General features: G+C 41.3%; 2 protein-coding genes across 4 annotated transcripts in view; one reads left to right on the forward strand and one right to left on the reverse strand.

Moving 5' to 3' along the window:
- LOC106806461 (endoribonuclease Dicer-like) overlaps window positions 1–2,931 on the reverse strand; it is a 39,520-nt gene extending 36,589 nt beyond the window's left edge. The window contains 1 exon segment of the mRNA XM_014808400.1: window positions 2,828–2,931. The gene's annotated coding sequence lies outside the window, so the exon portion shown is untranslated.
- Window positions 668–15,490, forward strand: LOC106806466 (basal body-orientation factor 1-like). Of its 3 annotated transcripts, none has more exons than XM_014808408.1 (12): window positions 668–780; window positions 11,109–11,222; window positions 11,563–11,752; window positions 11,920–12,063; window positions 12,306–12,457; window positions 12,754–12,967; window positions 13,142–13,279; window positions 13,522–13,655; window positions 13,758–13,910; window positions 14,146–14,163; window positions 14,425–14,586; window positions 15,047–15,490. In XM_014808408.1, exons 1-12 carry the CDS (start codon window positions 731–733, stop codon window positions 15,165–15,167), a joined length of 1,590 nt encoding a protein of 529 aa, XP_014663894.1. In that variant the 5' UTR covers window positions 668–730; the 3' UTR covers window positions 15,168–15,490. The 3 variants fall into 3 exon arrangements, with proteins under 3 accessions (XP_014663894.1, XP_014663891.1, XP_014663892.1); XM_014808405.1 differs by lacking the exon at window positions 668–780 and adding an exon at window positions 10,164–10,326; XM_014808406.1 differs by lacking the exons at window positions 668–780; window positions 14,146–14,163 and adding an exon at window positions 10,164–10,326.
- The last annotated feature ends 503 nt before the right edge of the window (window positions 15,491–15,993 follow it).

Below are 15,993 nucleotides of genomic sequence, written 5' to 3' on the forward strand. Positions count from 1 at the left end.
CTGCTACATCGGCGTGGCGACCAAACCGGGCGACGCACGCACGCCACGTGTACTTGCACACGCCACGCACCGGCACGACGACGTGTACGCCAACGCCACGCACGCTGCACCGGTATACGTGCACACGCACATCATTCTTACACATTCTGGCTGGCGGACATTCCGCTGTTAGTATAACATTTGTGTGACACATCTTTGATACATGCGGCCAGTTATTGATGCGCATTGCCGCCAGCAGTCTACGATTCCGCGCACATTCGCCTGTTTAGTACCACATTGGGTCGCTGTTTAGCGTGAGGCACATCCGCTGTTTAGTATAATATTTTTACACATATGTGATACATTGCGCAGTGGAGGGGTTGATGCACATGTGGCGCCACATTCTTACCATTCGCGCACATTCCGCTGTTGTAGTAGCACATGCGCCTGTTAGTAGCACATTCCGCCCTGTTTTAGTAGGCAGCATTTCGCTGTTAGTAGCACATCCCTGCACATTCTGGATCATTTCGCGCGACATCTTGGCACATTCCGCGACGAGTTCCTGCCGCACATTCTTGCACATTCCGCGCCGCGCACATTCCTGCACATTTCGCTGTTTAGTAGGACCCTTGCATAGCAACGAATGATGTTGCGATGCCGATGGTCAAGTTAGATAGGAAAATGGGATATCTTTGTGTTGTGCCGATCTGTGGGCCAATAAACTATAAAATATGTAGAGCAAGTTTGTAGAATGGGCAAAAAAGAGAAAAAGGCTAAGAAGGGAAAGAAGGAGAAAGGCGCGTAAGTACTGAAGTTGCAAATCAGTAAGTACCGGTATCGTATTTACTCGTGTACACTGTAGCACAGTACTGTAGCCGTAGCCGTAGGCTATAATTATAAATATAATATACTATAGAGTATCTATATAGGTAGTATAGGGCCTAATTATTCATATTAATAAGACATTAAGGGCACTTTTTTCCTACACAACTTTAAAAGAAAAATCAGGTGTGCGACTTCTACACGGGGATAAGAAATCTTGTTAATGTATCAATGTTTGTACCAACCTTTCAAAGTAAAATATGGGTTGCGACTTATACACGAATGCGCTTATGCACGAGTAAATATGGTAACCTCAACCTGTCTACTCTACTCACTGCAGCTGAGAGGGTCTATGTCCCCCAGGGTACTGCCGGAACATACCCTGGGTACGGTCCGGTATACCGAAACGTACCCTGGTACTATATAATATGCTGGTCCGTACCTCGCCTACTCCACTAACGAGTCTAGAGAGTCGCCTACGCCTACTCCATAACCCTAACCCTAACCCTAACTCTGACTCTAACCCTAACCCTAACTCTAACCATATCAGATAGTTACTAGCTGAGTAGGGTACGTTCCGGTATACCGAACCGTACCCAGGGTATGTTCTGGCAGTACCCTGGGGGACACAGACCCTATGAGCCTCACTGCAGCCGTGCAGGGGTGGGGGGTATATATACAGGGTTAACAAATCGTAAACAATTGCTGTCAGTACGCCTACAGTAACACATAGTACATTGACTACACCTAATCTCCTACAACATATATAATAATAATATACACACACACACAAACAGCACGAATACACATCCAACAGCTTCCATCTTTGTTTCCATTTCAAGAACAGTGTTCACTTGTTATAAAAACATGTACTGTCTCTGTTCGTAACCGAGCTGTGTCACGCGAAATCACATAAAGACTGACGAAATTCTCGCGTTCGCTAACCTTGCCCAGTAAATGTAAATGGCTGTCAGGACCCAGAATCAGGAAACACCCACCGGTGCTCTTCGTGACCTCATTCTTGCGCCGCAACACTGAAACGTTTTTGCAACGCTCCAATGGCGAAGCTCGTACGGGAGTTGGAAAGCAGTGCGCCGCCTATAGTCCATAGACTGGTACTCGCTCCCACCTCTCGGCTTAGCTTAGTTACTCGATGGGTAATCGAGATGAGAGCGAGTACCAGTCTATATAGCCATGTACTGGCAGCCACTTAAATTTACTGGGCAAGGTTAGCGAACGCGAAAATTTCGTCAGTCTTTGTGTGATTTCGCATGACACAGCTCGGTTACGAACAGAGACCGTATGTTTTTATAACAAGTAAACACTGTTCTTGAAATGGAAACAAAGATGGAAGCTGTTGGATGTGTATTCGTGCTGTGAAGGCGTGAAATCAAGCGAGCGCCGAGCAAATTTAGGGATCCCGCTTTCCTACTTGCTATATATATAAGTGTAAGTGTGCACAGTGCAGCCACGAGAGCAATGGCCGCCGACAGCGTATGTTGTACATAGGATTTGGACGGAATTTACAGAAAACTGTCGGCAATAATACTAGGTGAAAGAGAGTATAGAAACATTAAGAATTTGGTATAGTAAATAGATTTCGTATTTATTTAGCATTATATTTTATTGAAACGCTTCAAGTGCCTGTGAGTAGTAGCATTAATAACTAGCCAGTAGCCACTAGGTACTCAGTTGGAAGTACAGGCAATTTGTATGATGATACTGATAGTGATAGGCGCATGACCCTGCTACAGTAGTACTACTACTACTCTAGTAGTAGTAGTAGTAGCAGTAGTAGTAAACCGACCAGGCTCTCCGACTGTTACACGTCGTAAGACGTAGTGTTAAGCGACGTACACTCGCCAACGTCGTAGCCGAGAAGGGAACTTCAACTTGTGGCATGCAGTACAGACTACAGGCTACTGAGTACTGAGTACTGTACAGAGTACTGTACTAGTACCAATACTAATAAATAATATAATAAAACTCCAAAGTAAGTATGAGTAGATTATGAATGATAACTGACCTTTGTGCTTATATGTTGTAACCGTACATGTCACACAGCGCATCTGATGCTCCTTACAATACAAAACTCCAAAAAATACATTTCATTTGATGAAATACATGCTTTCACTTCCATCACTTTCCAACTTTCTCGCTGCTGCTGCATGGTGCTGCCATCTTGCGGTAACAAGAGGCATTGCATACCGGTCCTACTAAACAGCGAAATGTGCCGCTGAAAGTTTGCGGTAGGTCATAGGTAGGCTTTTTTTTCTTGAAGGAGTCCTTCTTATCAAATCAGTTATCGTATCTACATGCTTCGGGTGTTGCTCTGTATGGAGGATACCTTTTATGTGAATGTTTGTTTCGCGGGGGGCGGCAGCCCCTATAGACGAAGCTCCGACTAGACCGACGTCCTCCGATAGACCGCCGACTGGCTTGCAAAGGGTTAGGGTTTTAGCAGTCTAGGCGTTAGAGTTAGTTAGTTACGGGATATATATGGATTTATAGTGCGCACCATCATATAGATTTATCCTAGTTGGCATCGGTGGCGATGTACGCATCATTCACGTTCGAATACCGGATCCAGTGGATTGTCCGGATGCGTAGCCCTGGACGGTAGTGCGACCGAGTCTGGGACGTGTAAAGCCACTGCGTATTCGAATACACCTCGCGTCTATCGGGCCTTCCGGTCATATCGGACCTTCCGGGGCCTATAGGGACTGTAACCTTGTTCTTGCTTGTGGCTACATAACTTATCGACTAATCAAGAGCCTCATAATATCTCTCTCACTTTACTGAGCTCTTTAGATATAATGATTAAACTACAGGATTTATATGTTACCACCTGCATACAATTTTGAAAAAAAAGATCAATAAAATATATTTGCTACGTCGGCTCCTTTTCGGCGGGTCGCGTCAAAGTGCAGGGCACAACAAACATATATTTTATTATGGCACATTACTGTATAACTTCCAGTTTCATGATACTAATAAAACAGATGTGCGGCCCCATATTATGTAATATAGAATGCTAAAATGCTTTTGCCATCAATGTTTTTTTCTTCACTGACTTTGTAACGCTAGCAGCTGTACAGTAGTTTTTACCTTAGATGTGGCACTCCCCTGGGAACACTGGGCATTTGACACTGGACTGATAAAGATGAATTATCTAATGGTATGAACTTCAGTCCATATATAAGCGATATAATTCTACATATTGGATTAACAACTAGAATCTCAAAATCTCATATCTCAGGGATACTACTGTTTTCACTAAAACTAATTATACCCGAAATGCCACTAGTAAAAGAAGAATTCACCCCTCCTACACCTGCATGTCCATAACTCTACTACTAGTATTTCGGCTGAGAGGTCTGATGTCCCCCCCGGCGGACGGTTCACTGCCGGAAACGTACCTGGGCTACGGTCCGGTATACCCGGAACGTACCTCGGTACTATCTAATATGCCAGACCGTACCTCGCCCTCACTCCACTAACGAATCTAGGGAGGCGCCTACGGCGGCCGCCACTCCCTAACCCGTAACCCCCAACCCCCAACCCTACCCTAATCCTACACCCTAAACCATATCAGCCTACGATACCACCGTTACCACGCGTCGTTCCGGTAATATCCGCGACCGTACCAGGTACGTATCCGTCCAGTACCCCGGCGGGGACATAGCGACCCCTCTCCAGCAATATTTAGCTCGGACTAACAACCTATCACGCATGTAACAAATGAACATTATTAGCTTTACTGACCCGTTCTGCCTCTACCATCACCCCCGCTGGACTTTCTCCTTCCCAGGTCCACTCATCACGTCTACTTCTTATTTGCGAAACATTATCGGTATCATGTATAGAATATCCAGTGGTTGATATGCAATTTTTTCCCAACAACTGAGAAGTATCTAGGAATTTTGTCAACGGTTATAGCACGTGGGTACAACTCAAACCACCCGATCCACTTGCACCAAATCAACCAGCTGTATAATATTCAGATAGAATTCGAAACAAAGAATCAACACATGTCCCCGATTTCAATGAGATGAGTAATTCTGGTACTATTGCAACTCCTTCGCCGCATTTCCAGGAGATTGCCCAAATTAAAGGTCCCTATTTAATACGAGGCGTCCTAGACGTAACGCTGCACGCCCTACTCACGATAATTCACGTCCACGTACCATTGACGCCACACGGATTGAATATGTTTAACCCATGCGTAACAGATGGTTTGCTTCGTCAACGCTCGCAGCACACAAGTAGTTCAGGCGCCAGGGCGGCCATGGGGAAACCCGATACACGACGCTGAAGAAAATTGCACATTACGCCCAGAGGCCCTCGTCTTTTCTTGTGGCAGCGAATTAAGCAAAAAATAATGAAATTTCGCAAAGAAGGCAAGACGACGTTTGGAGTGAGACGTTGGATCGCAGGCAGAGCGACAAAACTTGAAAGCATATTATCATGCACTTCAAAAAGATTGGAGGAGAAGACCCCAGAAGCTTCGAAATTATTGCGAGGATGGCACATCGACACTTGCAAGACACTCCATGAAAAGGGGTCACCCCACAAAATCCAACGGGCCTTTACCAAGCAATATGAGGAACAGTGATTGTATTGCGGCAGAACGTTTATCTGTTGATCCAGGGAGCCATGCTGTCCAGACAGCTGTTTCATTCCCGAGAGACTTAAGCACGCTGACCCAATCTCACCCACGCTGATTTGGTCGTTCTTTCTCCTGCTTCATGAGGTGCGGTAAGAAAATTAAACAGGCGTACTATGCCATACGATATCCGCAGGGCGTCATAAAATCGTCTCGTAGCCGCTTAGTTTACACGGTGCGTTATCCTGCACGTTATGCGTTTGACTGATGCGCACAGACCGTACGTCAGGACGCACTCGCTGTAAATAGGCCTTTCTCGCATAGGCGCAGTGCGGCAAGATATCATAACCAACGTTCCATTGTAACGGATTGGTGGGGCAAGACAATGATTTTCAGGTAACCGAAGATTTTCTTAATGTAATGAAATTGTTGTCCGTTTATATGGCACATTATTTGTTAAAACAGGCCTTCAAAATATGTTCTTGGAAGAGTGTGTGAGTGAGCTCTTCAATAGATGGAAACTGGTTGATTAAAGATCTATGTTACCATATATTTACACGTCAGTTAGCACAAATGGTTAAATCACTACATAGAGAACATTTAGCGTGTTAATTTAGAGAAGTGCAAAGGGGGTAGCAAACAAAATAGGAAAATAACTCTGCCAATTAAGACCCTGTATGATTTGAACTTCAGATATCACTTAACCCACTAAGTCGAAACTGTAGTGATTGTCCTGACTCATTCTCCAGATTATGGATAAAATCTCAAGCCTGATCGAAACTACATTTGATCACAACAGTGAAGCTGTTGCTGTAGAGATGCTCCAGGCATTTACTGCACGGATGTCTACATTTGGAAATATATTTCAACAAATCAAGTTAAGCCTAACATATTATATACTATATACTATATAATAATAAAATTGCGACCACACCCTATTCATAGAGATCCAGTGGCTATGTGCCAGAACTTCGATAAAAACAAAACAAGCTAACACATGTCAGCTGAACAACTACGTGCACATTTGAGACACTCAACAAGTATAGAAGCCCAGCTCACAGTCAGGTCACTACCGAAACGACTGGCCCAATAAAAGACACGTTCAAATGTGGCATGTGCTACTTGTAGAAATTCCAAGTATTAGAAAGATTAGTACAAGTCACCGCTAAGCCAGAATTAATGGATCAAAATTTTGATTTTGTCCCTACGGGCCCATAAAAGACCCGCCCCTCTACAAAATCCTGGATCCGCCCCCCGAGTTTGTTGTGTCATGATACTAGTAGCGTTACATGTGGTGGACAATGCACCATTGTAGAGAGTAGACGAGGACAGTCTAAATGACACAACAGCAAACATAACTAAAATGCTACTTCGGCAGGTTCCATCACGGTAAGGCGGGGGGTTTTTCTGCACAACAAGTAATGTCAGCATCACTTACCGTTTCTTAACTCATATTCTTCTGCTCAATGTTAATGGCTAAGACATATGACCAGTACATCTTACAGCATGGTTAACTACAACTGGCACAAGTGTACCTCTGACGTTAGCCACTTACTAATGCTGTTCTTAGGAGCTCATAGAGGGATCAAGGAATACATGGAATTTATGTTGGAATTACTACGTAGCATATAACTCAACGGCACATACACGAAACAGTTAAAAACTTGGTAGTAATTATTAAGTGTGTTATTATTTTACTATAAATCTTTTATTATTGAAATAAGCCAAGTGCCTGTGCAGCTGGCTGCCTATCCAACACCAAACAGCGCTGAATTTTATACGCCGTCGTAGCGACTATGATTTAGCATAGCGCAATCTTGGAAGCATAGGTTCACAGGAGTCTTTCGAAATCCCGAAACTAGCCCTATTACTATGCACGAGTAATTATTAAGTTGACTGGCACGTAACGCTTAAATGTGTTCTGCAACCCTTTATATATATTTCCTATTACTCCAGTCATTAGTGTTTACATTGGCTCATATGAGTATATACGACTCAATAATTAATATTACCCCAAGAGCATATAACTTCATGTACATAAGTAAGTACCATACTTAATACGCTTTGATTGGCACACAGGTACACACTACACGTCATCCTCTAGTGACGGATTCACGACCGACTTTGCCAAGCACAAACTAAAGTAAAAAACGTTAGACGTACAGATTAGCACTTCGCACCAGCAGAATTGCAGAGTCTCTGCCGAAGCGTGGGAAAAATTTATTTTCGGGGGGTACTTTTTAAGTTGTCGTGCATGAAAATACCCCACTCTAAAATTTGTTTTGCCCAATTGAACTCTATCAAATTTCCGGTGGCTCTTTTTGTCAATGGCCCGAGCCCCCGTTATCTTTTTTCACTGCTGCGAAGCAAACATCTAGGCCAGGCCACAGGCTCACTGTGAGCGGTTCAATAGATATAATGCTAAATAACACGAAAGAATATATATACGTGTAAAGTGAGGCAGAGGTGCATTCGGACACCTGATGCTGTGTTGCAGAGGAGCATTTGAACGGCATTTATAGGAAATTAGTCGGCCGAATATATACTGAATTACTAATTAGTAATAATAGTAACTAATATTCGAAGAGAGTAGAGAGAAACATGAAGACTTTTGGTAGTAAATACATTCGTGTGTTATTTAAGCATCATTATTTTATGAAAATGCTCAAGTGCCTGTGAGGCCAGGCTAGTACCTACTAGTAGTAGTAGTATAGTTCCGTAGCTAGTGTAGTAGCTAAGTAGTAGTAGTAGTACTGCTAGTATAGCCATATAGTATTTTTCCGAGTAGTAGCACGGCCTTGAAGCGTTTCAATAAATATAATGCATAAAATAAAAGACGAAATCTTATGTTACTACAAAAATCTTAATGTTTCCTATACTCTCTTTACCTAGTATTATTGCGACAGTTTCCTGTAAATTCCGCTCCAAATGCCGTATGTACAACATACGCTGGCGGCAGCCATTGCTCCTTGCGCCTAGGCACTCCTGTGTGTCATGGCGCCGTTCAAATTTCGTAGCGTTGATGTGTAATTAATTATAACAATTAAATTAGGTATCTAGTAGCAAATACGTGTGGGTATAGACGATTTGTTATACAGTAAATACAGTTGTATGCAGTAAAATCCTAGAGGCTACTCTCCCTTTAACAAAAACAAAATTATTTATGCCCCAAACTCTACAGAATCTCCTCGTTGCTTGCTTAAATACAATATACTGCGGTTTATAAGACGCTCCAGTCCATTAGACCCGTCCACCCCACCCACCCGTCACCCACCCATTTAGAAGGCATAACTACAATGTACCTGAACAAATTTGACTGCAGAATAGCCTTCCCCACTACCAGGTACATGCTCTCATCTCATCTCCTCTCCTCCTCCTTCACCTTATCCTCCTCCTCCTCCTCCTCCTCCTCCTCCTCCTCCTCCTCCTCCCGTTCCTTCTTGTTATTATTATATTTATTTTGTGAGAAATGAGCTAGCAAGCTCTCCAACGTCAGAACACTTACATGTGTTGCGCTTAGCAGGGGAGGTATTTTTCTACGGTACTAACACTTCCTCATTATTATTACGAATATTCTACATGAAACCGCACAGTGGCACGTGAATTAGTTCCAAGGGAAAGTCCCGCATCCGCCTATAGTTGTCTGGCTGTCTGCTGGTAGGACCGGCGTTCGGTCAAGTTACGCTACAGCAAGAAGGCAACTAAATCCGAGGAACGCCAGTCCCAAATTAAATTAATTAAAATACATAATAATTAATACTAACTGATAGCAATAGTGTAAAAAAAGTATATGATATAAGCAGAAAATATGCTATAACCAAGCTACAGAATCGTGTTCAGTCACATGTATAGCAGCCAATACAAGCACATACATCAAGGGTGAATAATGAGAGATTTATCTGTCATTATTCACCCTCTGATATACATGCATTGGAATATTTTATGGATACAAATAATAATTTTTGATGTTATACTAAGACCACAATTATTACGTTTTATCACGCAATACGATAACGTGCATTACAATAAAACCAACGTAATATAAATTCAGATGTTAAGCCACAATTAAAAAAATATTTGTTTGCCCTCACCCAGGAGCTAGCTCAAAATGCATGTATGTGTGTAAGATATGAAAGGAGGAAGACAAAAACTTGAAAAAGTAAGAGAGAGGAGGAAGGGAGAGTGATGGAGAGGAGAGGGGCTAGGAAGTGGGCGAGGGTGAGGTAGGGAGGGATAGAAAAAAATTTAAGAGAAGGGATGGATGTGGTGGACAGGGGGATCGATGAGATAAAGAGAGGAAAAGGGAAAGGGAGAGGTAGAGTGGGAGTACATTGTCGTTGAAGAGGGAAATATGACCATATGAATATGGAGTCGTAGTCTGAATCGATTTTGTTGTGGTGAACTGGTCTGTACTTGTGATGTCAAGTGGTGTTAAAAACAGCTGCTGCCGTTTTTTTAGAGAACTGCAGCGATTGTAAGGTGTAGTAATTTGTAAATTGTAATTTGTAATTTATATTTTTAATTTTTAATTGATTTGTAATTTATCATTTGTAAGGTACTAGTAGTACCTGCCATCACATGGGTTTGCATTACTAGTGTGAATTGATGATGAGAAGATTGATACCTGTCAACAATTATTTAATTATTCCACATTGGAAAGGATTGCAGTACTTTTTAGCTCCTGGTAGTTTTGACTCATTTTAAGATATCTGCTATCGTGTAGAAGGCAACAGTGTTGCAGTTTTCACAGGGAAATAGAGTAATCAGACCATGAACATGGAGTCATCATGTGAAAATGATGATAGCCAGACTGTCATGTCATTTGATGACGAGCAAGATGATATATCATCAGAAGCATCAGCGTCTCTGGCTGCCACATCACGTGCAACTATCGTTACACCATCGCCCGGCGGTGTTCAGTGAGGGCCTATCTGTTACATGTGATGCACAGTAGATGTGGATGCTGTGTTTGCACTGTTGCACAATGCTTGCTTGATATATAATTTACAAGCACTAATTTCCCTGCACCGAGTAGTATCGATCAGCAGCTGTTTCTATTAGCATACAGATTACATGCATGTGTGTGTGTGCACAATCAATTTAGTTACAAAAATAGAGAATCTTGGAAAATCCCAAAAATATCAGTGATGTGTTATACCTGACCAGATATATTAACGAATGAGATATGTACTATATAGTGTGGCATCAGTGTCATGATTAAAAATGAATGCAAATAATCTCCACTTTTTGTGGAATTCATGGTGATTACTAGAGTTATTAAACATGATTAAGATTTAAGATGAGACCCAAAAAGCTTTATGTTAAGCAGCCGCAGGCTTGTTAGCCTGGTCGGGTTATAAATTACTTGGTGAACAAGTCACAGTTTGTGGCTGAATTTGCCCTGTGTTGGCTTCTAATCAATTGCAATTCCTTAGTAGTCATAATGGTATGTATTATTGTTTTTGTCAATCTGTAAAATGACAAAATACAACTCCATAAAGTTCAGAAATGTTGAGGGACGAGTCTAATAATTAGTTACATTGAATGAATTGAATGTTGTTTGAATGAATTTCTGTTAACATATCTATTGAAGTTGCATGCGTATTCTGTGTGATCAGCATCTATGTGAGTAACACAGTGAAATTTCAGTCCCTCTGAGTAGGGTTCATTTAACTATGCTGATTCTTCTTCATAATTGTAGAAAAAAGGGTAAGAAGGCACAGAAGGTTCCAACTTCAACAGATGCTTCCCCAGCAGTGCTCCAAATATGGGAGAAAAAGGTTGAACTGCTGGAAAAAAGCAAAAATGAGTATAGGTAGGTATATTCATGTGTTAACAATACTACAAAAATGACAGCATCATGTTAATGAAAAAAGTGTTGGGAAATACTTTATTCTGTTTTATAATATAATTTACAGAAATTAATCAGAAGTTTCGTATAAAATATGATAACAAATATAGTTCCCTCGTGCAACTAAGACTGCATAACGTTCATAAACCATGTGTTGGTACGTGGATTTCTTGAACCTCATCAGTAGTGGCTCTCAAAGTATCTATCTTTAAGATTTTGTTAAGGTACTCAACAACTAAGTCCATTAAAATAGTTATTATGTCTGTTCCTGCGCTATTTATTCATGCGCACATCGACACTGCAGAGAGGTCTCCAGAAAGTTGTTGAGTCAGAATGAATTATTGCAAGCACAGCTGCAAAAGTCGGAGAAGGATACTGTTGATGTTCTCTCCTTCCTCAAGCGACAGGATGAGCAAAAGCAAAACCAGATTGAGAAGTTGGAGGGTGACAGTGAGGGCACAAGGTGTCAGTTCCAGCTCCGAATTGAAAGAATGGTATTTGGTTGGATTCAAATGGCTAATAATGTAGCAGGGTTTCCTTAGTTATGCCTGTCATGCGTGGCACATATTACGTAGCTCGGCTACCCGTGATGGCCACCATTGTTCGTCATATAGTAAATAAACTTGGAAGTAGAAAAATCATTGACTTCCTCTTTACACAGGAGGAGAAACATGTGGAGAGTGCAGAGGAGCTACAGACACAGCTCGAAAAGAAGACCCACGAGCTGGAAATGGTTCACCATCAGCTAAAGTCTGTCAAGGATTTCCAGACACACAAAGATATCATGACAAGAGAGATAAACATTGTGAGATTATTAACTTATTATATGAGCCCATCATGACTAACCTGCATGGTTAGAGATAGCTGTAAGATCGACCTATATCTAATTATGTAAACTTAGTATCTGGGTTTCTTTTGATATAGATTGTATGCACCCTACGTAGGCACAGATCTTCCCCCATGCTATGTGCTGCTCTTTTTTCACTTTGTGGTAGGTTTAACCCCATAAATTATTCCCTACATGCTCGGCTATTCTGCACGTTACAGTTAAAAGATACGCTATTGCATGCGAAGAAGCTACACAGGGCAACACTGTACAAACTGGAGAGGAGGTTCTTTGAGGAGAAGATGAAACTGCAGCAGGAAGCAGGCCAGAAGATTGCCGACCTGTCTGAGCAGGCTCATAACCGTGCTGTCGCGTAAATAGTGCTATATGATACCATACTCAATACATTCTAGGCTGGGAATTCGTAGTATATTATTATGGATGTGGCAAACATTTGTACGTGGGCGAGTATGTCCATATAAGAGAGGATGTCACATAACAGGAAAACCCTGCTCATTAAAGGAAAAAGATGAAGAAGTCATTGGCCAGAAACTACATTTTTACATCCTAATTTAAATGTGCACCAAGTGATATCCCATACAAGTGTCAGTGATAACTATACTCAGCGAGGTTGCGAACGATGCACAGATTTAATCCTCTCTGTTGTAGGAATCTGAGTGAGACGACAAAGGCGGTGTACAAGGACAACCAACGTATGACGACAGTACTGAGCTTTCACGTGAAGAACAGCAACGCGATGCGCCTGCAGCTAGAGCAGCTGCAGTCAGAGAACAGAGAGCTGCAGCAGGACAAGGAGCTCAACGAGCAAATCGCACATGGCAAGATTGAGGAGTCGAAGAAACAGAAAGATCAGATAGCAAAGGCAAGGGAAATAACTAGTGTGAACTTTCTGAAGTGAAACGATTAGCTTAACGTGTGATGCAGTTGAGAGTGGTTTTAATTTAATGTGACTGTACAGTAAACCCATTAATAGTCGGGTGCTGGTAGAGTTAACAGTTGCTGAGTGTTATAAACTTTAAACTTGTTTATCTTTTAGTTGCAACAGCAGGTGGAGTCCCTAAAGAAAACCATTACAGTGCTGTCAGAGAGATACAACACAGACAGGTCTGTTCTTCTTCAAGAGAAGCATACTGAAACACAGTCTTGCCAGGCTGAACAAGCAAAGCTTCAGCAGGTGTGCATGTAAATGTCTCATTGCAGTCTTGTGCATGCATGTTGACGGTGCGTATCCGTTGCATTATTATCACGAACGCATGTATGCTGTGAACAAAAGTATGTAAGTGTTAATGATATTGTATATAGTGTTCTAGCTCTGCTATGTGAATCATCACAATGTGGTTGCTCTATCTAGTAGCTAAAACGCTTCTCTGTTATCTATTTTTGCTATTAGTCATGAAATCTGTTGCTGCCTTACAGGCATTACAAAATAAGTGCCATGAGGTCAGCAAGGTGCGTCATCTAGCACGGAGCATTATACGTCAACGAAGCGAGATGGAAGAGTTCTTTCTGGATGCACTCGAACATGTGAAAAATGAAATCACTTTCACTAGGTATGTACCTTATCTATAACTGGATTGGCAACAGCGTGATTCTAGTAATAGTCGGAAGGCGGTGCTGTCATGGTCCGTTTTAAATTTCTGATAATTTTTCAGGCAGCAATACAGGAAAGAAGTGCAGACTAAATATAACAAGCGCATGATGGCTGCCTACTGTGGCAAGGGCAGCTACCCTCCTGTACGTACATTCACAAAACAGAAAGGGAGTTCCAACAGTGTTTTCAGTGATTTGGAATTGGGTGAAAATTGGTAAGTGATGTCGTGCAACTGCTTAGTTTGAAAATGTAATTAATCCTCAATTTTAAATAATTCAGAAACCACTGAAAAAGTGTGTAGCTATGGTATGTCTGTACGAAAATAGAGCCAAAAAAAATTGTTATAAAGTACTTGCAGTAAAATGATGGCTTGCTTGTAGCCTAGTATATAAAATGTTTTGTCTGAAAACATGACCTTGCCAATTATGTGCTCGTGTTTTTGCATGCAGCGAGAAACTCAAGATAGGGTATGTAGTGCTATGTACTCATTATTCCTAAAGTAATGTAGTCAAACACAAATTGGAGTGTTGAAAACACAGGCAAAGAATGAATGAATGAAGGAAGGCAAAGAACCGATCGTATAGCACAAAGATTCGACGATTGGTTGAGATTGTTGACTGTTACTTGGTTAAAATTGACTTTCCCGGTGCACAGAGCTTGATGTTGCCCACAAAATGTGAAATATAATACAACTGCTGTAGTTCATTGCCACTGCTCTGCTTCTGTAGGACGGGTGTAGATGGCAAGGTAGACATCAGCGACTTGACATGGGAACAGAAGGAGAGAGTTCTGCGCTTCCTCTTCAGCAGGATGAACAGCAGATCGCGAGGAAGGAGGCAACAGCCGCTGGACGCGACACCTGGCCCCCGGGGCAAAGCCCACAGTATCAGGTAACCAACCACACATTACAATCAATGGTGCATTAGAATACCTAGCTTTGGACTTTTGACGAATTCTGTCAATGCTAATTCTAGAGCTTTATGGGTCTCTACTACAATAAAACACCTGCCACTGTGATGGCTAGCATTTGATCTGCAGAATTGTTATGGGGTTTTATGATACTAATTAAATGTCTAGATAGCATGGTAGCATTAATATTAAACCGGTATCTGATATTGAAAATATCAGTGAGGTATACAACAGGCAGTCATTAACTCGTTGGATGTTTTGATACTAGCATAACTCTGGGTTTTTGTACATGCTCATGAATGTGGTTAACTTTGGTTCGTTGTTTTATGCCATGTATGGCAGCAAAATTACCACGACAGACCTGCCTAAATTTTTGATTGCATTTGATAGTGTGAACAGTTTTGAACATAATGAAGTAACGTTGCTTTATGTGTTATTCAGTGACCAGGTAGCAGAATCTACTGATCACACATTCATCACTCAAGCCAAAGTAGACAGGACTGGACATGTGTTGGGCCAAGCAGACATAGCTCAAATAATAGAACCACTGGGCAGTCTATAGCTTATACAGATGTGGTAAATTTAACTGTAACCATGTAGATATTGCTGTGAACAAAACTATTCAGTAATGACACTAGCTGACTATTTGATTCAGCTGCCTGGTGTACTTATAGTCTGTTTTAGTGTTGTGCATTGTGCAGTCTATTATTTCCTTTGATATCAGTGCCATATGTTGCAGAAAAATGCACAAAGCCAGTTGAATCACACCGTCATCGTAACTATTTAAATATAATTGTAATGTGAAAGTCTAGCACATATACATCATATTTGACAACTATTATTTACAGATATAATATATTGCACATTTTTAGTGCTTGTAAATAACAAGTTTGTAATGTGTTTCTAAAATCAAGTTATATTTCACATGTGTGTACTTTATAAAATTATACATCCTGATATTAGTAACACAGTAATTAGTATAAACCTGCAAACTTAAAACGTGTAATAACAACTTTCAAAGACAAAATTAACCATTTGCTACTTGCACCACATGCCACGTACAATTAAGTTAGGATTTGTATGATACAAACAATGTAATATTCACAGAAGAAGAGTGCAAGCTAAGCACTTTACCGTATCAGTACAATATGAAGGTCACTATATAAGCTGGGGTTTTGGCATTGCTGAATATATGAATAATGACATCACAATACCGCATTAAATGTTTGCAACACTTGACGGTCAAAGTCATGCAAAACACAAAATTTGTACTATCCAAAACTGAAACTTTTTAAAATGCTACCCACAACTTTAAGAAATATATATATTAGCAGAAGACTATATCAGCAGCTTTCAGAATATGATTTTATGCCTTAAGCCCGGCGCAC

Source organism: Priapulus caudatus, unplaced genomic scaffold (assembly GCF_000485595.1).
Source record: "Priapulus caudatus unplaced genomic scaffold, Priapulus_caudatus-5.0.1 Scaffold162, whole genome shotgun sequence".
Lineage (NCBI taxonomy): Eukaryota > Metazoa > Priapulida > Priapulimorpha > Priapulimorphida > Priapulidae > Priapulus > Priapulus caudatus.